General features: G+C 41.0%; 1 protein-coding gene across 1 annotated transcript in view; it reads left to right on the top strand.

The window, feature by feature from the left end:
* Positions 1 to 1,071: 1,071 nt before the first annotated feature.
* BACE2 (beta-site APP-cleaving enzyme 2) overlaps positions 1,072 to 17,706 on the top strand; it is a 30,919-nt gene continuing 14,284 nt past the window's right edge. The window contains exons 1-5 of the mRNA XM_010580405.1: positions 1,072 to 1,195; positions 4,276 to 4,405; positions 11,506 to 11,722; positions 13,292 to 13,420; positions 14,643 to 14,777. Coding sequence (XP_010578707.1) covers positions 1,072 to 1,195; positions 4,276 to 4,405; positions 11,506 to 11,722; positions 13,292 to 13,420; positions 14,643 to 14,777 — 735 coding nt within the window. The remainder of the gene's footprint in view (positions 1,196 to 4,275; positions 4,406 to 11,505; positions 11,723 to 13,291; positions 13,421 to 14,642; positions 14,778 to 17,706) is intronic.

The following is a 17,706-nucleotide window of genomic DNA, read 5'->3' as shown; positions in this document are numbered from 1 at the left end:
TGAAGGAAGTCACTTTCTGAATGCATGGTGGGATAACTGCAAATTGCTGTTCACCAGGCAGTTAAATGAGGCATAGATAATGCCTGGTGTTGATGACGCTGCATTGACGCCACTTGCTGTAACAGATAGGGCAGGCACCTGAACCACAGGCAGACGAAGCTTTGAAAAAAAGATGACAGATCAATAGGCAATATTTTTTTCTGATATCAAAATACAACAATATTCAGCAATAGAAAGCTTAAAAATATTAAAGACATAGCGGTAAGTTACATTATTGAAGCAGGATAGCATCCAGTAAGTGCTATTTGAAGTTGGCGCTAAACCAAGCGCTGGAAAGTTTGAGGGATCCTTGAAGTATTGACAATATGTTTGACTTCCAGTTGAAATAAATCATTATGACTGGGTTTTTTTCAGTGTCTCTACCCCTTCAGAGTAGAAAAAATAGAAAATTCATGGCCTAAGGAGGCTTCTGCTTTCAATGTTCGTGACTTTCAGTAAACAGGTTTGGATTTGTTTCTTTTTATAAGCACAACTTAATGGCATATAGACAGAGTGTCAGATTTCCTCTGTAAGCTTGTCGTGGCAGAGGTGGATGGTACTGTCTTGCCTACTCTATAGCTAGGGATCTTTATGAACTTATTAATAATAACGACACTATTTCCATACAGGAAATGCATCCAGCAAAATAATCTCCAGATACAATACTATGTGCAGACTTTATGTCCCACAGCTGTAGTAAAGGTGACCTTCAGGGGGGAAGAATGGCCTTTTGCGTTTGCTGTCTGCTTTCTGCTATATAGGTCTGAAATTGACTTGGAAACCACAATAAAAAAGAAACCAAGGCTTTCCTTCTGTGCCTCCAAAAGCAAAAGGAAAGTAGTTTTTCATTGTTTTTAATGCTGGGCACGTGATCAGTCAGCAGTCTTCGGGCAGTTTCTCCTTCATAGCCTCGTTCAGCCGTGTCTCTCTGACCTTGGCTTTCGCAAAATCTGACTTCATCTGACAGTCTCTGACAAAACAGGGCGATCACTAAATAATCGGCTCTCGGTGACAGGAAGTGATTCACTGGAGATGGCTGTAATAAACCCAAGGAACCTGCTCCGCCTGCGCGCGAGAGCTCTGATTCACCACATCTGGGGCTTCACCAGGAGGCAGCTGGAGAGGACGCTACCACCGCTGTTGGCTCTGCCTCAGCGTCAGGGTCTTCTGTCCCTGTGACAGAAGGGTAAAGGCACAGAGAGGTATGACCGCTCTCCGGCCGTCACAGCCCAGAGCTCAGTGAATCAAGTTGAGGTGCCATCGGTTTCGGTTTTTGTTAGTAAGCTGGGCGGCGAAACGCAGAGGCTGCGGAGTTGAGCAGATAGTGCGTTTGACTTCATCTTTTGGGAGAGGGCAGGGCTGACCTCTGGAGATGGGGCAGGATAGGCAGCCCTGGACCACAGCTCTTTCAGTTGCCACCCTGTGATTCACCAGAGCTTCCCTGAAGCTCCCCCAGCAGCACCATTAAACCGGCAGCAGGCAGTACAGAATAAAGTAGGCTTCAGTGGTGACAACACGAAAGTGATTCTTAATGAGACGTGAAGGCACTAAAGAAAATTCAGACCCAAAGGGTAGCCAGGAGAGAAAGAGAACTCAGTAAGTTATACCCACCCCAAAATGAGCTGCTAATCACTGGCACTATTGTGAGGACTACAATAAATCAGTGTCTGCCCTGGCCGCCTGCATCTCATTATGCACAAACATGCGGAGAGAGAATGTCAGCCTCAATAGCGATCTGTCATGTGAATGCTGCTGTGTCCGAGTGGGCTGGCACTTGCATGGTTGGCCAGCTTTGTTTTTTCTTTTTTTTTTTTTTGGTGGGGGATATTTATTTTCTTTTGGAAATGTTGATTTGCTCCGTACTGTGGGTAGTAAATTTGCCCTTTTCTTCAGTGATTTGTCAATTCTGTGATGATAACATTGTATTTAAGGTGTGGGGGTAAAATATCTTTCATATATGTTATATTTAGTGATTGGGGGTTTGTTTGGGTTCAGGGGGTTTTTTTTCCTCCCCAAGTCCTCCTTCGTGTATGGTGTCATGCATATTACTGAAGCTAGGGCAACACCTACATGTTTTTATGCAGCTGATGTACAGTGCCCATTACTCAAGCATCACAGACTGCCTCGGAAAGGCTAATTAATTTAAGCCCTGCAGCACCCCTTTGAGGCAACTTTTGTTGGTTCTGATAGATGCACACACTGTAGCCGCTCTTTGTTATTTATTTTTAATATGATTTCTCTCCCAAAGAGGGGGGAAAAACGAATAGTTCTTACTTTGTTAGGTAGTTGACAAAATGTTAGGCTTTTGATATTGTTGAAATAAAGTATGTAGCAAACTTTGGATTTTATTGCAAGCCATGCCTCAGAGGTTCCTATTTTCTTTTAAAGCCTCAGCTCCTGGAGCCAGGTGAACTTGTAGATGTCCTTTTGTTTTTAAATCTCTGTGCCTAGCTCGTGTGGTTGCAAAATAAATTTTAATATATTGTCTCCGCTTAATCTAAAATCTGGGATGCAGTGAGGCACTTGACTAAGGTGGTAGGTTTGTTTCTTTTTAGTCTTAAAATTTTTGCATGATTAGGACTGGGAATACCAATGCCAGAGTGTGCGTGCAGTTCAGAAGAGAGTCCTACGGATTACTAGTTGGTTTTGTGTTCATGTTTTAATTTCAGAGCTCCTCAGTCCCATCCTATATTAACTAGGTAAAACAAGTGTAACCATCTCCTCCTTCCGCCTCCATGAGCAAACCAAAAATGTTTTTGAACATCGACTCACACTTTTTTGGTCTATGCTCAGTCTTAAACTTGTTAATGAAGGATTCAGCATATCTTCTCCAAATGCTTTATCCTCCTTTGTCTTTTCTCTCCTTTCTGAGCTCGGCCCTGTTTCTCCACTTCATTTGTCAACACTAAACTCATTTCCCCTATTGTTCTTTCTAACTGTTCCCATGTCCACTTTCAGTGCTAGATCCCTAGCTACCTCACGTCTTGACAAGTGATGAGGACTACCAAAGTGGCTGGTTTGAGCTGACTTCAAACCACGGGCAACCCAGTCCTCATGTCTCACTTCCTCCTACAGGAAAATTCTTAATTCCTTAATATTTTTCTGGGGAGCAGGTGTCCCCCTACTGCCTAGGGCATAATTTCACAATCATTTTAAGCCAATCTGAGACCGCACTGTCACCAAGGGAGGAATCGCCCTTTTCTACTATCTGCTACTACCATCTCTTTTCAAGTAGCTGCTGATATGGCAGATTGCTAGGGGTTTTTGGGGGTTTGGGTTTTTTTTTTTGGTAACAGTAGGTGAGGAACCTGATCTGATTTGCATCACAGCCCCATGGGTACGAGTGCTTATGCCAAGAAGCCCTGGGAAGCACCCAGCCAAGAGCAGGGAAAAAGTGTGACTGCTGCTTTTGGTAGCAGTACAGTCTCTGACTGACTTAAATTATCATTTAATGACACTACATTTAATGTAGTTTCAAGGTCTCACTGAAAGAGGTGATCCTGCATCTGGCTGCTAGCTCCCATGCTGTTACCTTCTGCTTTGTGTTAGCACAAGCCATCATGCAGCTGTGGTGAACCAGCCTGGTTACCTGAGCCAAATGGGGAAAGGAGACGTCTCGTTTTGTCTGTGTGGTTTTGTTAGGCAATTTTTGGGCCTAAATCGTCCTCCCAATTAAGCAAACAAGTGGCCCTGCTCTTAGGCCACCTTTCAATCAATGCTTTTCATAGTGTTTATAAATCTGCCATCCTATTTAAAGGCGGTGCAGGCTGTGGTAGGTTGCTGCTGCTCAGGACGAACTGGGCATTGTTCCCATGCTCTCCAAGCCACGAAGCAGATTCATGCTTCTGCTTATTTCTGCTCAGACTTGCGCTCACCCCCTACCCTGAAACCTCATAAGCTCTAAGGCAAACAGTGCTTTAAAAAGTATGCAGTTCAGCCTGTGTCCAGGACGTGCCAGGTTACCAAGACACGTGGGTTGGACCAAAAAGAAATTTGAGATAGTTGTGAACTCATCTGCTCTGCAAATATGGGCTTGGTGGGTTTTTCCCCTTCCAGGAACATGAGTATGTTAAAGCACTTCAGCATGATCAGCTGTTTTGAAGGGGCTGCAGCAATATATCTTTCCCAAAAGTGACACTTTGTATTTAATTTTCAGAGCAACTTTCATCATAGTTTTGAAACTGAAGGTAGTTTAGACAAAAACTTTAATGATTTTTTGTTTGTTTGTTTGTTTAGTTGGATATGAAAACCACCTCTCCTTTCTTCTGTTTCGGCAGTTAAATATTCTGGTTGACACTGGGAGCAGTAATTTTGCTGTAGCAGGTGTGCCTGATCCTGATGTCACCTCCTACTTCAATACCAAGCTGTAAGTACCTGTTCTGCACGGCGTGATGGGTTAGGATGTCTTTTAGACTCTGGCTTCTCCATGCAAAAGAGGATGATAAGGCAGTTCGTGGGGCTCCTGCGGTGTCCCATGAGAACGGGATGTTTGTTGCCGGAATGGGAAGATTGGCTTTGCCTGATGCAAAGTCCCGCCTGACATCATGAACAGTCACACTGGTGGCAGAGCAACTGAGGTCTGAGCACAGTGCTGATTAGAGCTGGAGAAAAGGGAAGAAGATTACAGGGTAAAAGTCACACCAATTTCAGGCAATTTCTTATTTGAATAGTCTTGGAAGGAATTGAAAGTTTAAATATACTTTCCCATTGTTTACAAACAAAACTTAAAACCCAGTAATTGTATCTGTTACTTGACATTTCATCCAAAACCAGAATTAGTTAGTCAAAAACTAATTTGTGGTTTAGTTTGGCCAAGGGCCTCAATCAGTTAGTGATCTGGACAGGCCCTGCTGAATCTGGTTGTTTATGAGGTATGACTTGGTGGGTTTGGTGATTGTTATGTGCTAAATTTGCTGTGTTTAGCATGAGCCAACATTAGTCGCAGCCAAGCACAGCTTTGTCTGTCTGAATCACTTTCCCTCCTTTCTTCCTTCCTTTCTGCCCTTCTCTAGTTTCAATTATTTCAGGTAAACTTCTCCAAAACACAGTGTTTATCTTTAGCTGAAGCAGATGACTAAAAATACTTATACAATTGGGAGTCTGGAGAGTATCACCATTCTCATTACCTCTTCATGTATTTTAACATGGGATTTGCGCTTTTTTTTCCAATAAGATGCACTGGTAATGGAGGGAAAGCCAGCATTTCCATGCTGCTTACTAGAATAGCCTTACCTCCTGTCACATACTCAGATGTTAATGGAAATATTTCACATCTCACTCTGATATGACACAGGTCTAGAAAGTCCAGAATTTGTACTTGAAAGCTGTTTCTGCACTATTGCAGAGTTTTACATGCCCGATATCCCCTTCCATAGGTAGTGGCTAGAGGAAACTTAATTGCAAGGAATTAAAAGCACAAGCATTCCTTTTCCCTTTTCTCTTAGGTGATGTTATTTTGTCTGGAAGGGCAAGGCCTCTCTCGTAAGAACCATGAACTATTAGAAGCAGTAGCAACAGCAGAGGTTGTGTGTTGAGAAAGGCTGTGACATCACTTGAAAGTCACAGTCTCTTATCAGTGTTCTCAGTGCACACTGTTTTGAGAACTTTGATATGAAGTTAATAATGAAACCTTGAAATTTAGGCCCTGAAGAGTTAAGGGTGCCTTGTAAAATGTTCAAAACTCAAGTCATTAGAGTCCAGAGCAATTGCAATAGCAATTTCAGGTTTGGGTTGGATTGATGGAGCAATATGCTCAGAATGAAGTGCAACCATTAGCGTGTTTGAACCTGGCTACACCATGCTTCTTCCATTTTAGATACTTTAAATACATTTAAATAAATGTCATCTGGGAGGGATCCTGGCCCCACTGAAATCAGTTAGATGTTTCAAAAATGTTGTTTGCATGAAACCTCTGTAGGTCACCTAGTACATATCCCAAAGGAGGCAGGGCTGTCACCAGATCAGGTCAGCTACAGCTGAGTCCAGCCAAGTCCTGTAAACCTTTAAGGGTTGAGAATCCGTGCTCTCTATGGGCAGCGTGTTTCAGTGCTGCACCACACTCTCCTGTGGAGGAGGTATTTCCTAACGTCCAACCTGAACCTCACAAAATGTAACTCGTGGGTGTTGCCCCTTGTGTTATTGTCTGGCACTGCAGAGAAAAGTTTGGCTGTGTCATCTTTGTAACTGCCTTTCAAGTTGTTGTAAGCTGCTGCGAGATTTCCCCTTAGCCTCCTGTCTGCAACACTGAAGCCCAGCTCCTCTCAGCCTCTCGTCACAGGTCCTGTGTTCATGGACCCTGACCTATCTGGTAGCCCTCTGCCAGTCCCCCTCTCTTTCTCCAGATCCCTGTTGAACTGGGCTCCCACAGCTGGCCCAAGTCTATTCCAGGTGTGGTCTCACCAGTGCTGACCAGAGGGTGGGAGCATCTTCCTTGGATGTGTTATCCTTGGCCTCCAGATGTGGCCTGGTGTAAAGTTGGCTGTATGCACAGGGCGACTACGGAGTTGGCTCTTATTCAGCCTAGTGCCCACCATCACCCCAAATCCTTTTCAGTCCTTTTCAGTTGCTTCTCAGTCTGTCCTGATGCATGGAGTTTTTTCATCTCAGCTACAAAACTTTGGGCTGCTTCTTGTTGAACGCCATGAGGTTTCTGTTGGCCCCATCCTCCTGTTCCACAAGGTTCCTCTGGATTCAAGCTCTGACATTCAGCATGTCAGCTACTCCCCTTAATGTAGAGTCCTGTGCAGATCTGCTGAAGCCGCAGTCTGTCCGTCGTGTAGGTTCTTGATGAAGATGTTGAACACTTTTTCCTCCACTCACAACCCCTGGGGCACTATGCTTGTCATGAGCCTGATGTTGAGCCAACGGTCGCTGCCCTTTGGGCCCAGTGGCCTAGCCCATCTTCAATCCACACAGTGGTCTGTTTGTTCAGCTCCACATCCTCAGGTCCCAAATAGGAATGCCGTGGGAGATGGTGTCAAAAGCCTGACTGAAGTCAAGATGTGCTACAGCCACAGCGCTTTCCTCATCTGTGTAGCCAGTCATCTTGTAGAAGGCAATGAGGCTGGTCAGGTGTGATATGCCTGTGAAATTCCTCGTTGAGTGTCCATGATTACCTTCTTGTCCTTCACGTGCTTGGGAATACGTTCCAGGAGGTTGTTCTCTGAGACTTTTCCTGACTTGAGGTGAAGCCCAGTGGCCTGTAGTTCCTTGGGTCCTGCTGCTTGTCTCTTTTTGAGACTGGCCTTATGAAAGCCTTTTCCCAGTAGTCAAGTTACCTTCCCTGGTTGTCATGATTTTGCATAGATGGTAGGCAGGGGTTTTGATATCACATCAGCTGGATCTGTAAAATTACCTAAGAGTGATCTTTACCTATGTGTAAATGAGATAAATGACCTATGGTCACTTTTCTTCCACACTATGTAGAACACTTCAAAATTAGATAAAGAGGTTTCCTCTCATGTCGTAATCATTCCTGCAGTTTTCCCCTATATTGTCATGAAGTGCTTCCATATGAAAGTCATAAACTGCAAATTGAAGACAAGGGGAAAGAAGGATTAGTAATTTGTTAGGTTAATGAGACTGAGTTATAGATGTGTGCTTATTAGAATATTAATATTGTGTTAGAGAAAGAGAGTGACGGGTCTGAATTTCCTGATTGCCACGCTCTTAGTTTAATTTTATTCAAATGAACAAAATCTGAAATTAAATGCATGATTGGTTTTTGACTGAAATTGAGGAGGGTGCATAGAAAAGACATTATCTTTGTTTCAAAGGACCCAGAGGGTGTGTTGTTCAGGAAGAGCCCTCCTTGAGCAATTTTAGAACTACCTTGTTAAATGATGTTGTGTGTCATATAATCTGTGTCGTATAATTCTACTGTTTAAATATCTGGGTCTTTCTGTACAAAAAGAATAAAGCTGTTATTATGAACTCTTTCACAGCTTGGGCTTTTGAGTGGCTCTGACAAAACTTTGCTGTGAAAAGTTCTAAGTCTGCTGTGATGATCATGCTGTGTAAGTCACCATGATGTATAAGGTTTTGGGAAATGGCCTAATTTGTCCTGAACTGAAAAGAAATCACAGAGTTTGTTTCTCATGCTGTTCAAAGTAACAAGTAGTTTTTGTTGAGTATGCTACTTATGATAAAAGAGCTACTTAAAGAGATGCATAAAGGGATTTTTACACTTGAAACTGAATTATCAGTGATGGCTCTGTAGCAGCATGTGAAAGAGTGACGTACTCAGGGCTGTCAATATTCAGCAATAGTATTCAGTTTTATTTCAGTGTGAGTACTACTCCCTTATCATCTAAAGTTTCAAGAGCAAACTGCTCAGGAGTTAATAATTCCAAGAGATAGGGAGCTAAGAAAATTATGGGCAATAAGTTGACGTAATACAATAAGTTATATACCAGCAAGCAAAAGTAAGCTGCTGTTTTGCGGTATGATCCTGTCAGTTTGGTTGTGTATACTGTACAGTTTGTGGTTTGGTGTAAATTATAAGCTTGTTCGAGAACCCCTGCAAATTAGATGGGACTTCTTGGTTAAAAATCAATAATTTATGTTGGGTTTTCATGTTTGCTGTGTCTTAAAGTCATTGGCCCTGAATCACTTACCTTGTGCCATCTATCACTAGAGAGGGGATCAAAACTTCTGTTCAGATTTTTTTGTTCATTGCTGTTTTCTGTCCCTTCTTTGCCATTGCTGTCCGTGGAGACATTGATTTGGTGCTTAGGAAAGAGTGAGTGAGTAAGCAGGAGGTCCCGGTTAGTTGCAGAGCGGCAAGAGAGCATGGAATTAAGAAGGAATTGTATGTCTGGCGAGGTTGGTGTTAAGCAGGGCTTTCTGCATAGTGGATTTGCTGTTGCCATGTTGAGCTTCCTTCAAATGAAGCACGACATGGGAAATAATATTTTGGTTATGTTTTGTTCAGTGATATATGCTAGTAATGAGAGATAACTCTGCATGAGAAAATGAACCCATTGCTAGTTTTCTCAGCTGAGGCTTGAGATCCATTCGAGGTTTGAGGAACCGTGTTTCTGTTGGCTGCTTTGGAGAGAAGATAGTAACCAGGAAAGAGAGGGAGAAGGAAGTAGTGTCACTACAGCACCATAATCTAGGAGGCCATTTTCCCTCACCTCTGCCTAAAATACACTCTGTCCTGCCAGAAGAGTTGAACTTCTTATTTTCCCATCACAGCCAAAACAGCTTGTTTGGAATTTTTTGTGCTGTGTGTTTGTTCTAAAACACTCGGCCCATGAATTAGAACAAGTCTCTAGTTTTGACCTCTAAAGAAGTTTTCTTCCTTTAGATCAGTGAGGTGGAAAACCACGGGCTGATTACAGTCAAGAAGATGGAAAAGGAAGTGGTTTTGCAGAACAAAACATAATTTACTGCCACAAGGATTCTGTGAGATCCCTTCCCACATTAGGAATTTTGCTCCTTGAAGGAAATAATAAGGCCTTCTCTTAAATACAACATTTGTGCGCTTCACAAATGAGATGACTATCCTCATACCCATTTCTACAGGTGGGGAGGCTGAGGCACAGAAGGCAAGGAAGTGACTTGTCCTGCCTTGCCACAGGAAAGTTCCCCAGGCGTGCTGGAAAACGAACCCAGTCTTTCTGTGTCCTGCTTCACAGCTCAATCCATCAGGCTGTTACCGCTTATGGAAGAAGAGCTACGTGCTGCTGTTGTTGCTAGTCATGCACCACCTGAAGATGAGCTTCGCTTTATTCTCCCAGCACTCACTTTTCTCTCTGATTTCAGATGTTTCCTCTTCTGTTGCACAGCCAGACGCTTTTCTACATGAAGAACCCTGTGTTTTCCCTTCCTTTTCCTACCTGCACCCCCCCCAGTTTCTGTTATGTCACTAATTATTCAGAATCTATTTTGATTTATAAAATGTACTGCCAGTATCACAGTGGTGCTCTGAAGACCCTGCCTGAGCAGAGATGTCCCTTTGTCTGTCACACAAATGCAGAATTATGCAGAAAGGTAAAACAGCAGTAGCAGCAGAAGTGAGCAGATAGAGGTAGTAACAGTATCTCTGGAATTCGTGCCTTTTGAAATGTAATCTGTGGGGCCTATTATCTCATGTATTTCTGCTGTCTTGGATGTTACAAGCTACTGAACCCTGAAGACCCTTGAAGGGTCAGGTGTTGGGAGTATCAGGAACTGCTTAGGGTTAGAGCCTGGCCTCTTACTACTCCCTCCTTCCCTTAGCTAGGAAGAGGATCAGTCGCACGGTCCATATGGCCAAATTGTCCCTCAAGATAAAGTGTCTGCTTGAATGGATGGGAGTTGTCTGCATTGCCATCTAAAGGTTGTTCCCCATAATAGGCAAAATTGCACCGACTTCATTCTGGTGAGCTCAGGTACAGGGGGCTGTGAAGCCAATTCATGAGGCTGTTTCTGTCAGAGCCCTTACATTAAAGCTGGGTTGATAAAACTATCTGCATTTGATAAATGAACTGCACTTTCTATTGTTTTACACACATGTAAAGGTGGTGTTATGAAATTATTTTACACTTTTTTTATATTTACTTTTAAAAAAGCTGTCAAGCAAAAAGCCTATTCAGATGAACATGAGTCATGGTCATCTGTCTCTTCAGAAGGTGAAGCTGTATGCTGAGGAATGAGACCAAAATAAATTGTAAGGGACCTAGAACTTCTGTAGCTCTTCAGTAGTGATGCGGGTGGAAGATGATTACTGTATTTATACTATAGGATTTTAAAATGAAAAAATCTATTGAAGTTTTTTCTAATGTTTTTGTTAAACCTTCTAAACAGGACTCTTCTCCTTTCTTTGCTTGCCATACTTAACTGCTCCTTTGCCTTTGCTGCCCTGGTCTAGAAGGAACTCCTTCCTTTCCTCCTCCAAGTCAGTGAATCATTCATTAATAATATCCAAATCTACTTACTTCCTGATAGATAGACCAAACTGCAGATTTAGAAAACCTGTGTCTTACTGCTGATACTCACAATAATATTCCAATTTACCCAAAATGGATTTTTTAATAATATTAATGAGGTATTAATCTACAGCTATTCAGTTAGCTTGGCATTTCAATTTTAGATTTGAATTCAGAAGCTTTTCATTTCCTAGCGCCACTTAATACGTTCCGTCTCCAGTTAAAGAGTGTTGCTCCTATTGTGATGGACCAGTCTGAGTCAGGGACACATTGTACTAGGTGGCATCATACCTTAGTTAAAAAAAAAAAAAAAAGGACACACATTGTGAAGATTTGAGTCATTGACGGCTTCAGGATAAAAACAGGGCCTCAAGATTTTATTTCCACTTTTTACTGCTTTTACAATCCATCCCCGTTCTTCTGTGAGCACATGTGATTGACTTTGCAGACTTCACTTTTCTTCCTCTCTGGGAAAAATTGAAATTGAGTATACTTTATCATCTTGCACTGTAAATGAACAGCTCATGCATAAGCTTATGTTTTCCTTTTAAAGGTCAAGTACATACAAATCTCAAGGGATTGATGTCACAGTTAAGTACAGTCAAGGAAGCTGGACTGGAGTGCTGGGTACAGATGTCATTACTATCCCGAAAGGAATCTATGGCAGCTACACCATCAACATTGCTACCATTCTTGAATCGGAGAATTTCTTCTTACCGGGGGTTAAATGGCATGGGATTCTTGGTCTTGCCTATGATGCCTTAGCCAAGGTAAATCATCCTTTCCCCAGCTATTGTCTTTCACAATGACAATAAATAGAAAAGTAACTACTAAAATAAAGTGAGCAGATGATCTGTCAGCATTAGACTCCTCCCTTCCAACCACTCTTTCCTATGTTTGTTCCAGAAAGAATAAATTGGGTTGTGATGGTACCACAGTCCCATGTGAGGATTTTGGCTTTTCTGTTGGTGAAGGCTCTGATTTTTACCTCCTCTGGAATGAATAAGCTTTTACAGAGCTTGTAGTACCAGAGTGTGGGAGTAAGGCTTCTGGTATGTGTGTGGAGGGCATGTATTAGGATATCCCTCAAGACTTGTAGATGGACTGGTGGACTTACTTGGCAAAGTTCTTTCTAAGACATTCTGCATTCATCAAGTAAAAGTTGAGATGGAGGGCATATATGGATGATTTCAGAACAAATATTAGCTACGGTGCTTTCATGAACATAGAACCAAGCACATCCCGTTCTTGTGGAGGTAGGAAATTCAGGTAGAAGTTTAAATTAAAACCTAAAATTTATAGTCTAAAATTTATAACCTTATAATCTAAAACTGAAAACGTGATTGGAATACTACACAGTCATAGTTTTCAACCTACACATAACTGTCTGAGAAATTCACAAACTGAGATATATCCTGTTAGAACAAATGATTCAATACTGCCTGCCAACTCTGGAATTAAAATGCTTTATTCAAGAGTTATGTGATCGTTGTATTGACTTTTGCCGTACTTGCTGTCATACACTGTCAACAGACAGACAGAGAAGAGCTGCTTCTCAAACTCTGGTTTGGGCAAATAGTGTATTCAGGGCATTTATTTTTCCCCTCTTCCAAACACTTAAGTGTTGTTGGCTTCTGAGGCTGCTCTGTGCTTTGTGGAGTAAGAGCACCTCACAAGCTAGCTAGGGTCTCTGCCTGTCATGAGATGTAGCTGCACGGAAATCTGAATTACAATGAAATTGCAGTACTCTAACTGCAAAGGAGAGCATGACATGCAGTGTTGGAAAGAACCTGTAGGCCAGTAATCAGCTGAAGTAAGTATGCTTGGAAATGAAGTTCTTTAAAAGAAAGTAGAGGAAATAAGGGTCACCGAATTCAAAGTTCATTAGAATTAAACTATCTTTAAAAACTGAAAATCCTCACTTTAAAATTCTGCCTTTTAACCGTGGAAAGGTGCAAAGGGCAAGTTACATTTCTCTGTTCTAATAACCCAAAGCCTTTTCCAAACAGAAAGCGTCAGTGAGAGTTTCTGCCTGAAAGTGAAACTAGTATTTGAGTTTGAAAACTGCAATTGAAAAATACTCTCGTGCTTTAGGGATTTCTATGACAATGGTCAAGAGTAAAAATGTTTTTAAAAACAACAGAAACAGAAAAATGACAGATGTTGGGTTTTTTAATGACTTATTGTATCTAGAATTTTCATCACTTGGTTGTCAGAAATTCAATTTACTTGTGAAAAGTGGTCTTGTTTGAATGATTTGCTCATTTCTGCAAAGAAACTTTTTAATGAATACTTCTGCAATTCTTTTGGTTTTTGTTTTGTTTTTCAACACCTTCAAGCCTTCAAGTTCTGTGGAGACATTCTTTGATTCTCTCGTGAGGCAGGCAAAGATCCCCAACATTTTCTCCTTGCAGATGTGTGGTGCTGGACTGCCCGTCTCTGGAAGTGGTACCAACGGAGGTAGTCTTGTGGGTATCTGTCAATCTGAGAGGGAAGATGTATCTTTGTTAATCTCTCTCCCTCTTTTCTATGACTACGCTACTTCTTCCAAATTTAGTGTTTAAATATATGAAATGTTTTATATTTTTTTAAGGAAAAGTTAAGCACTTAGGCAAAACTCAAGTGTCTATTTTCATTCTCCATTCTTTTTTGCTCTCTCAAGTTTGAGTAAACTTCTGCATTTCAAGTTTAATTTTAATAAAGAAAAACATAAATATTGTGGTATTTCCTCAGGGCAGATTCTGCTACCTTTCTCAAACTGAGTAGTCCCTTACTCAGCTGCTAAGCTTGGTCAATCTCATCAAAATGCTACAGTAATTTTTTTTACATGATGTGAAAAGGGGGAGAGGAATCGAGGCTCTTTTCCTTTGTTGTAGACAACATATTAAAGAAAAAAATCTCAAGACCAGATCTTCCGCTTGTTGTTACTCTGGAAAATCTTTCCATCAGTTTTAGTGGGACCAAGAATTGGCCATTATTTATCTGGAATCAGGAGCTGGAATGACTGTTCCCAAATTATGCTGAAATAAGCATATCAGCACAGGAGTTAATCACAAATAGTTATTTTGCTGTGAATTCACATACTGTAAATGTTAACACACTTGAGATAGATGAAGCCCAAGAGAGAACTTGCTTATGTTAGTTCAGTTCAAAGTCTGATGGTCTAGTATGCTCCCAGTCAGCTTCAACATAAGTTTTGATGGAAGCTAAAAGTGATAGCAATGATAGGGTGGTCATATTCCATTTTGGATGTGTGTAAGAAAAATGAAATGTTCTTGAACAGTATTAAGGCTTTTCTGATCTGATAAAGTGAATTTATGATGTGCAAGTTTAATATTCTGTCCCATTTTTATACATTGCCTAGATTAAACCACTGAAGATACTGTTTTGATTTTAAACAGTGGAGCTTTCATGAGAGAATCAGTGTGAGCTTGTAGATGAAGATGCTGGCAATTTGGCCCAATTTGGGAATTCTGTTTGAGAGAAGCACGATCTCTCTAATGTCTAGATGTTTCGTACTGCTTTATTATTGACAAAGAACTTGTCAGTAAAATCCTTACAAATGGTGCTAAATTAAAATTTTGATGCCCTGTGTATCACAATTAAATCTTTCCCTTTTTTCCTGTACTTGCCCCAAAACTAAACATCCAGGATTTAAAAGTTTGTGAATTCCTTTCTCCTTTCCCTTAGGTTCTGGGTGGAATTGAACCAAGTCTGTACAAGGGTGATATTTGGTACACACCGATCAAAGAAGAGTGGTATTACCAGGTTGAAATTCTCAAACTGGAGGTTGGAGGACAGAACCTCCAATTGGACTGCAGAGAGGTATCTGTGATATGTGTTTCTGTCTATATAAAATGCAAGTTTGGTTAAGAAAAACACTTAATTGATCAGTTTTGTCTTTGCAAGCAGATGTGTATTGCAGTCTCCTGTGAGAATTAAGGCTGCATGGTAACTTTGAAAAGAAATGATTGAGCCATGTGAAATGCAGTGTGTACATCAAGCATGCTAACATTGTTTCAAATAGGACTTTTAAGTCATTGACAGTATTTTCAGTAAATTAGGTACCAAGCTACAGTTGTTAAGTGAACAGTCCACTGAAAATAAGGCTGCTGTGGTTTGGAAGGGCTCAGCCCCTTGACTAGTTTCACTTGTAACAAAGTGTCTAAACACTGAAGATAGTGCATTGATTCAAGGGGACAACAGCCTTTAAACAACTACAGTTTATGGTTTTCTGTTACACAGTAAAACCAAAGCAAAGGGGTTTAAAGCAATTCTGGTCAAACAAAGAAAAGGGAAGCTTTTGGATTGACCCCTGTGGAGATGTCTAAGCATGTAATTCATGATGGCAGTGGGCAGGTGTCATCCTGGGGTGCTTCCCAAAGTATCTCATCCTATGCCTCCTTTTTTTTTTTTATTTTATTTTTGTAATCCACTTTTGCTTGCCTCAGCATTGCCAGTTATTATTCCTGATGGATATGTTTTCTGTTTTTATTAGGAATAATGTTCTGCTATCTCTGGATCAGTCTAATGAGACTGTGCTGTTGCAATTTTTATTCCAAAGCCGTTTCTTTTTTTTCTGGAGGATATGTGTGTATGTGTGTGTTTTATTTGTTCCTTCCTGCTGCTTGTTGCTATTCACGTTTTGATTTTAATTCTGTAATTTTCATGCCCTGTTTTCAGTAGACATCTTAATTTTATCTCCTGATTGTTCTCTTAGTTGGAAATCATTGGGATGTGATAATTCTAAAGTTTTTATAGTTCATACAAATGAAGTGAAATTCATGATAGAAATCTTATATGTGCATAAATATTATATTTCCATACAAAATATGGAAATCATATTGCCATATAAGATATTTAAAATGAGTCATACCGTCTTTCAACTTAATAAGCAAAACAAGGTCTATTTAAATGCCTCTCTCTACTATAGTGTTAGGAAAGCAAAACCACTGGTCCTTTGACATAAATGTTTGTGCTCGCTTTTCTTTCTTGCCTTAAAAAACAGTCAACATGTTTTTGAAGAGGAGCCCTTGTGCTAATGGTTTAATACATGCTGTTTCCAGAAAACAACTCACTTAAAAACCTAGGAGTGTTACGAAAGTTTCCTGTTATTGTCGCTCTTTTCTGAGCCAGAGTTTGCTTTCGCATTGTACGTATTAGCACAGTGTGCTAGTCACTGTTACAGAAGGCATGATTCCTTTCTTGATCAAAGGAGATCTTCCCGCAAAAAAAATTAGAGGAAGAACAGTAAATTAGAGCTAGTATGATTAAAGTTTGGCTAGTTAGGGGCTTGCAGAGCATGCATAATTCACTGTATAGGATGATGAACTATTTGCCCTCTCTCCTCTTAGTTGTTTTCTAGGAAACGGAACATTTTTTGTAACCATCACCAGAGACTACTCCTTTCCTTGCCAGGGAAAAGTAGTCCCCTCGCTTCAATGCTGGGAATCTGTCCAGTGTTACACTGCAGCTGTGGCCTTGAGCCTGGCAGACCAGGGCTGAGAGAAGTACTGAGCTGCCAGCAGTGCACACTGCATAGGGTGCGCTGTTAAGTATTAACCAGGAAGACTAAGAAGGCAAGTTACTGCGGGCTGCCAAGTACGCTGTACGCAGCATGAAAATCCAGGTGCTTAGTCCCTAGCCAAGCGATCCTGCTACTTCAGGCGTTTTGCATGGGTTTGTTTTAGTGGTTGACCCTCTTGGCTGTGCCTCCTACCTACTTTTTTCCAAAGGTGTCTTTCCAGGATGCTGGTGATTGCGTATTTGTGGTACTGTCACAGTTAAAATGGACTCCACAATGCCTTGATATTTCTCTCCACTCTTCAGAAGCATTTCGGAGTGTATCATAAATGCTTTCCTGTTTGCTTTTCTTTCAGCTCTGCTTGGCAGCCTATAGCAGCTCTTCTTTCAAAAAGAAAATAACTAAGTCAGAGTTACTTTTTTACTTTTTGGTGGGCTTTATTTTTGTCACTGCACTGAAGATAGTCCATGTGACTTGATAACATCTAAACCAATCTATTTTAAATTCGCTTGCTGTTTGACCTCTTCCTAAAAAGCTTATGCTGTGTATTACCTTGTGTCTTATGATTATGCTATAAACATGTCAGTGTTCAGTTATATCGATCCTGCTGCCTAAGCTGGTAATGAAAGTAGTTAATGCAAACAGCTGCCACTGCTACTTGCCTCCCCTCCCCCTCCATTTAATCATAGTTTTTAAGGAGTTCATGAAAAAAGACGTACCTTTTAAAATAGTTATTCTTTGTTTCTGGTATCTGAAGTTTGCCGAAATCTCTTAATCTGAGGGCTGGGGTTTTAATAATGAAGAGAAATGTTTGCTTAGGTTTTTAGTGCAGATTTTGAGGTAGCAAGATTGACATTTCAAGGGGTTTTGTACTTGGTTTTGTCTGTGTTTTAGTGATTTTCAGCAGTCAAGAGTGAAAGGTGGGGCATTTGGCATTTGTACTCTTGAACCAGTACCAAACACTATATGTAATGAGGCCCAATGTTCCCTGACTATTCTTAAATAAGATACACCAGCCATTAAAAGTAGGCTGCTGTATTGTGTTTAAACTAGAGTGAGTTGCTTCCGTGACAGCAGAGACCTTGATTCAGGGTTTGGACATATGTGTAAGCTACATCAGCATGCTTAGTATCTGTCTGTACTGACCATGAGAGTGTTTTTGCCCAAAGCATACGGGAGGTAACGTGGACTAGCTCACACCTCTGAGAGGGCCCAGGCTTTACTTCTTTT

The sequence above is a fragment of the Haliaeetus leucocephalus genome, unplaced genomic scaffold, assembly GCF_000737465.1.
Source record: "Haliaeetus leucocephalus isolate CR32 unplaced genomic scaffold, Haliaeetus_leucocephalus-4.0 Scaffold702, whole genome shotgun sequence".
In the NCBI taxonomy this organism is placed as follows: domain Eukaryota; kingdom Metazoa; phylum Chordata; class Aves; order Accipitriformes; family Accipitridae; genus Haliaeetus; species Haliaeetus leucocephalus.
The sequence above is the reverse complement of the archived record's forward strand: the minus strand, read 5'-3'. Positions and strand labels throughout refer to the sequence as shown.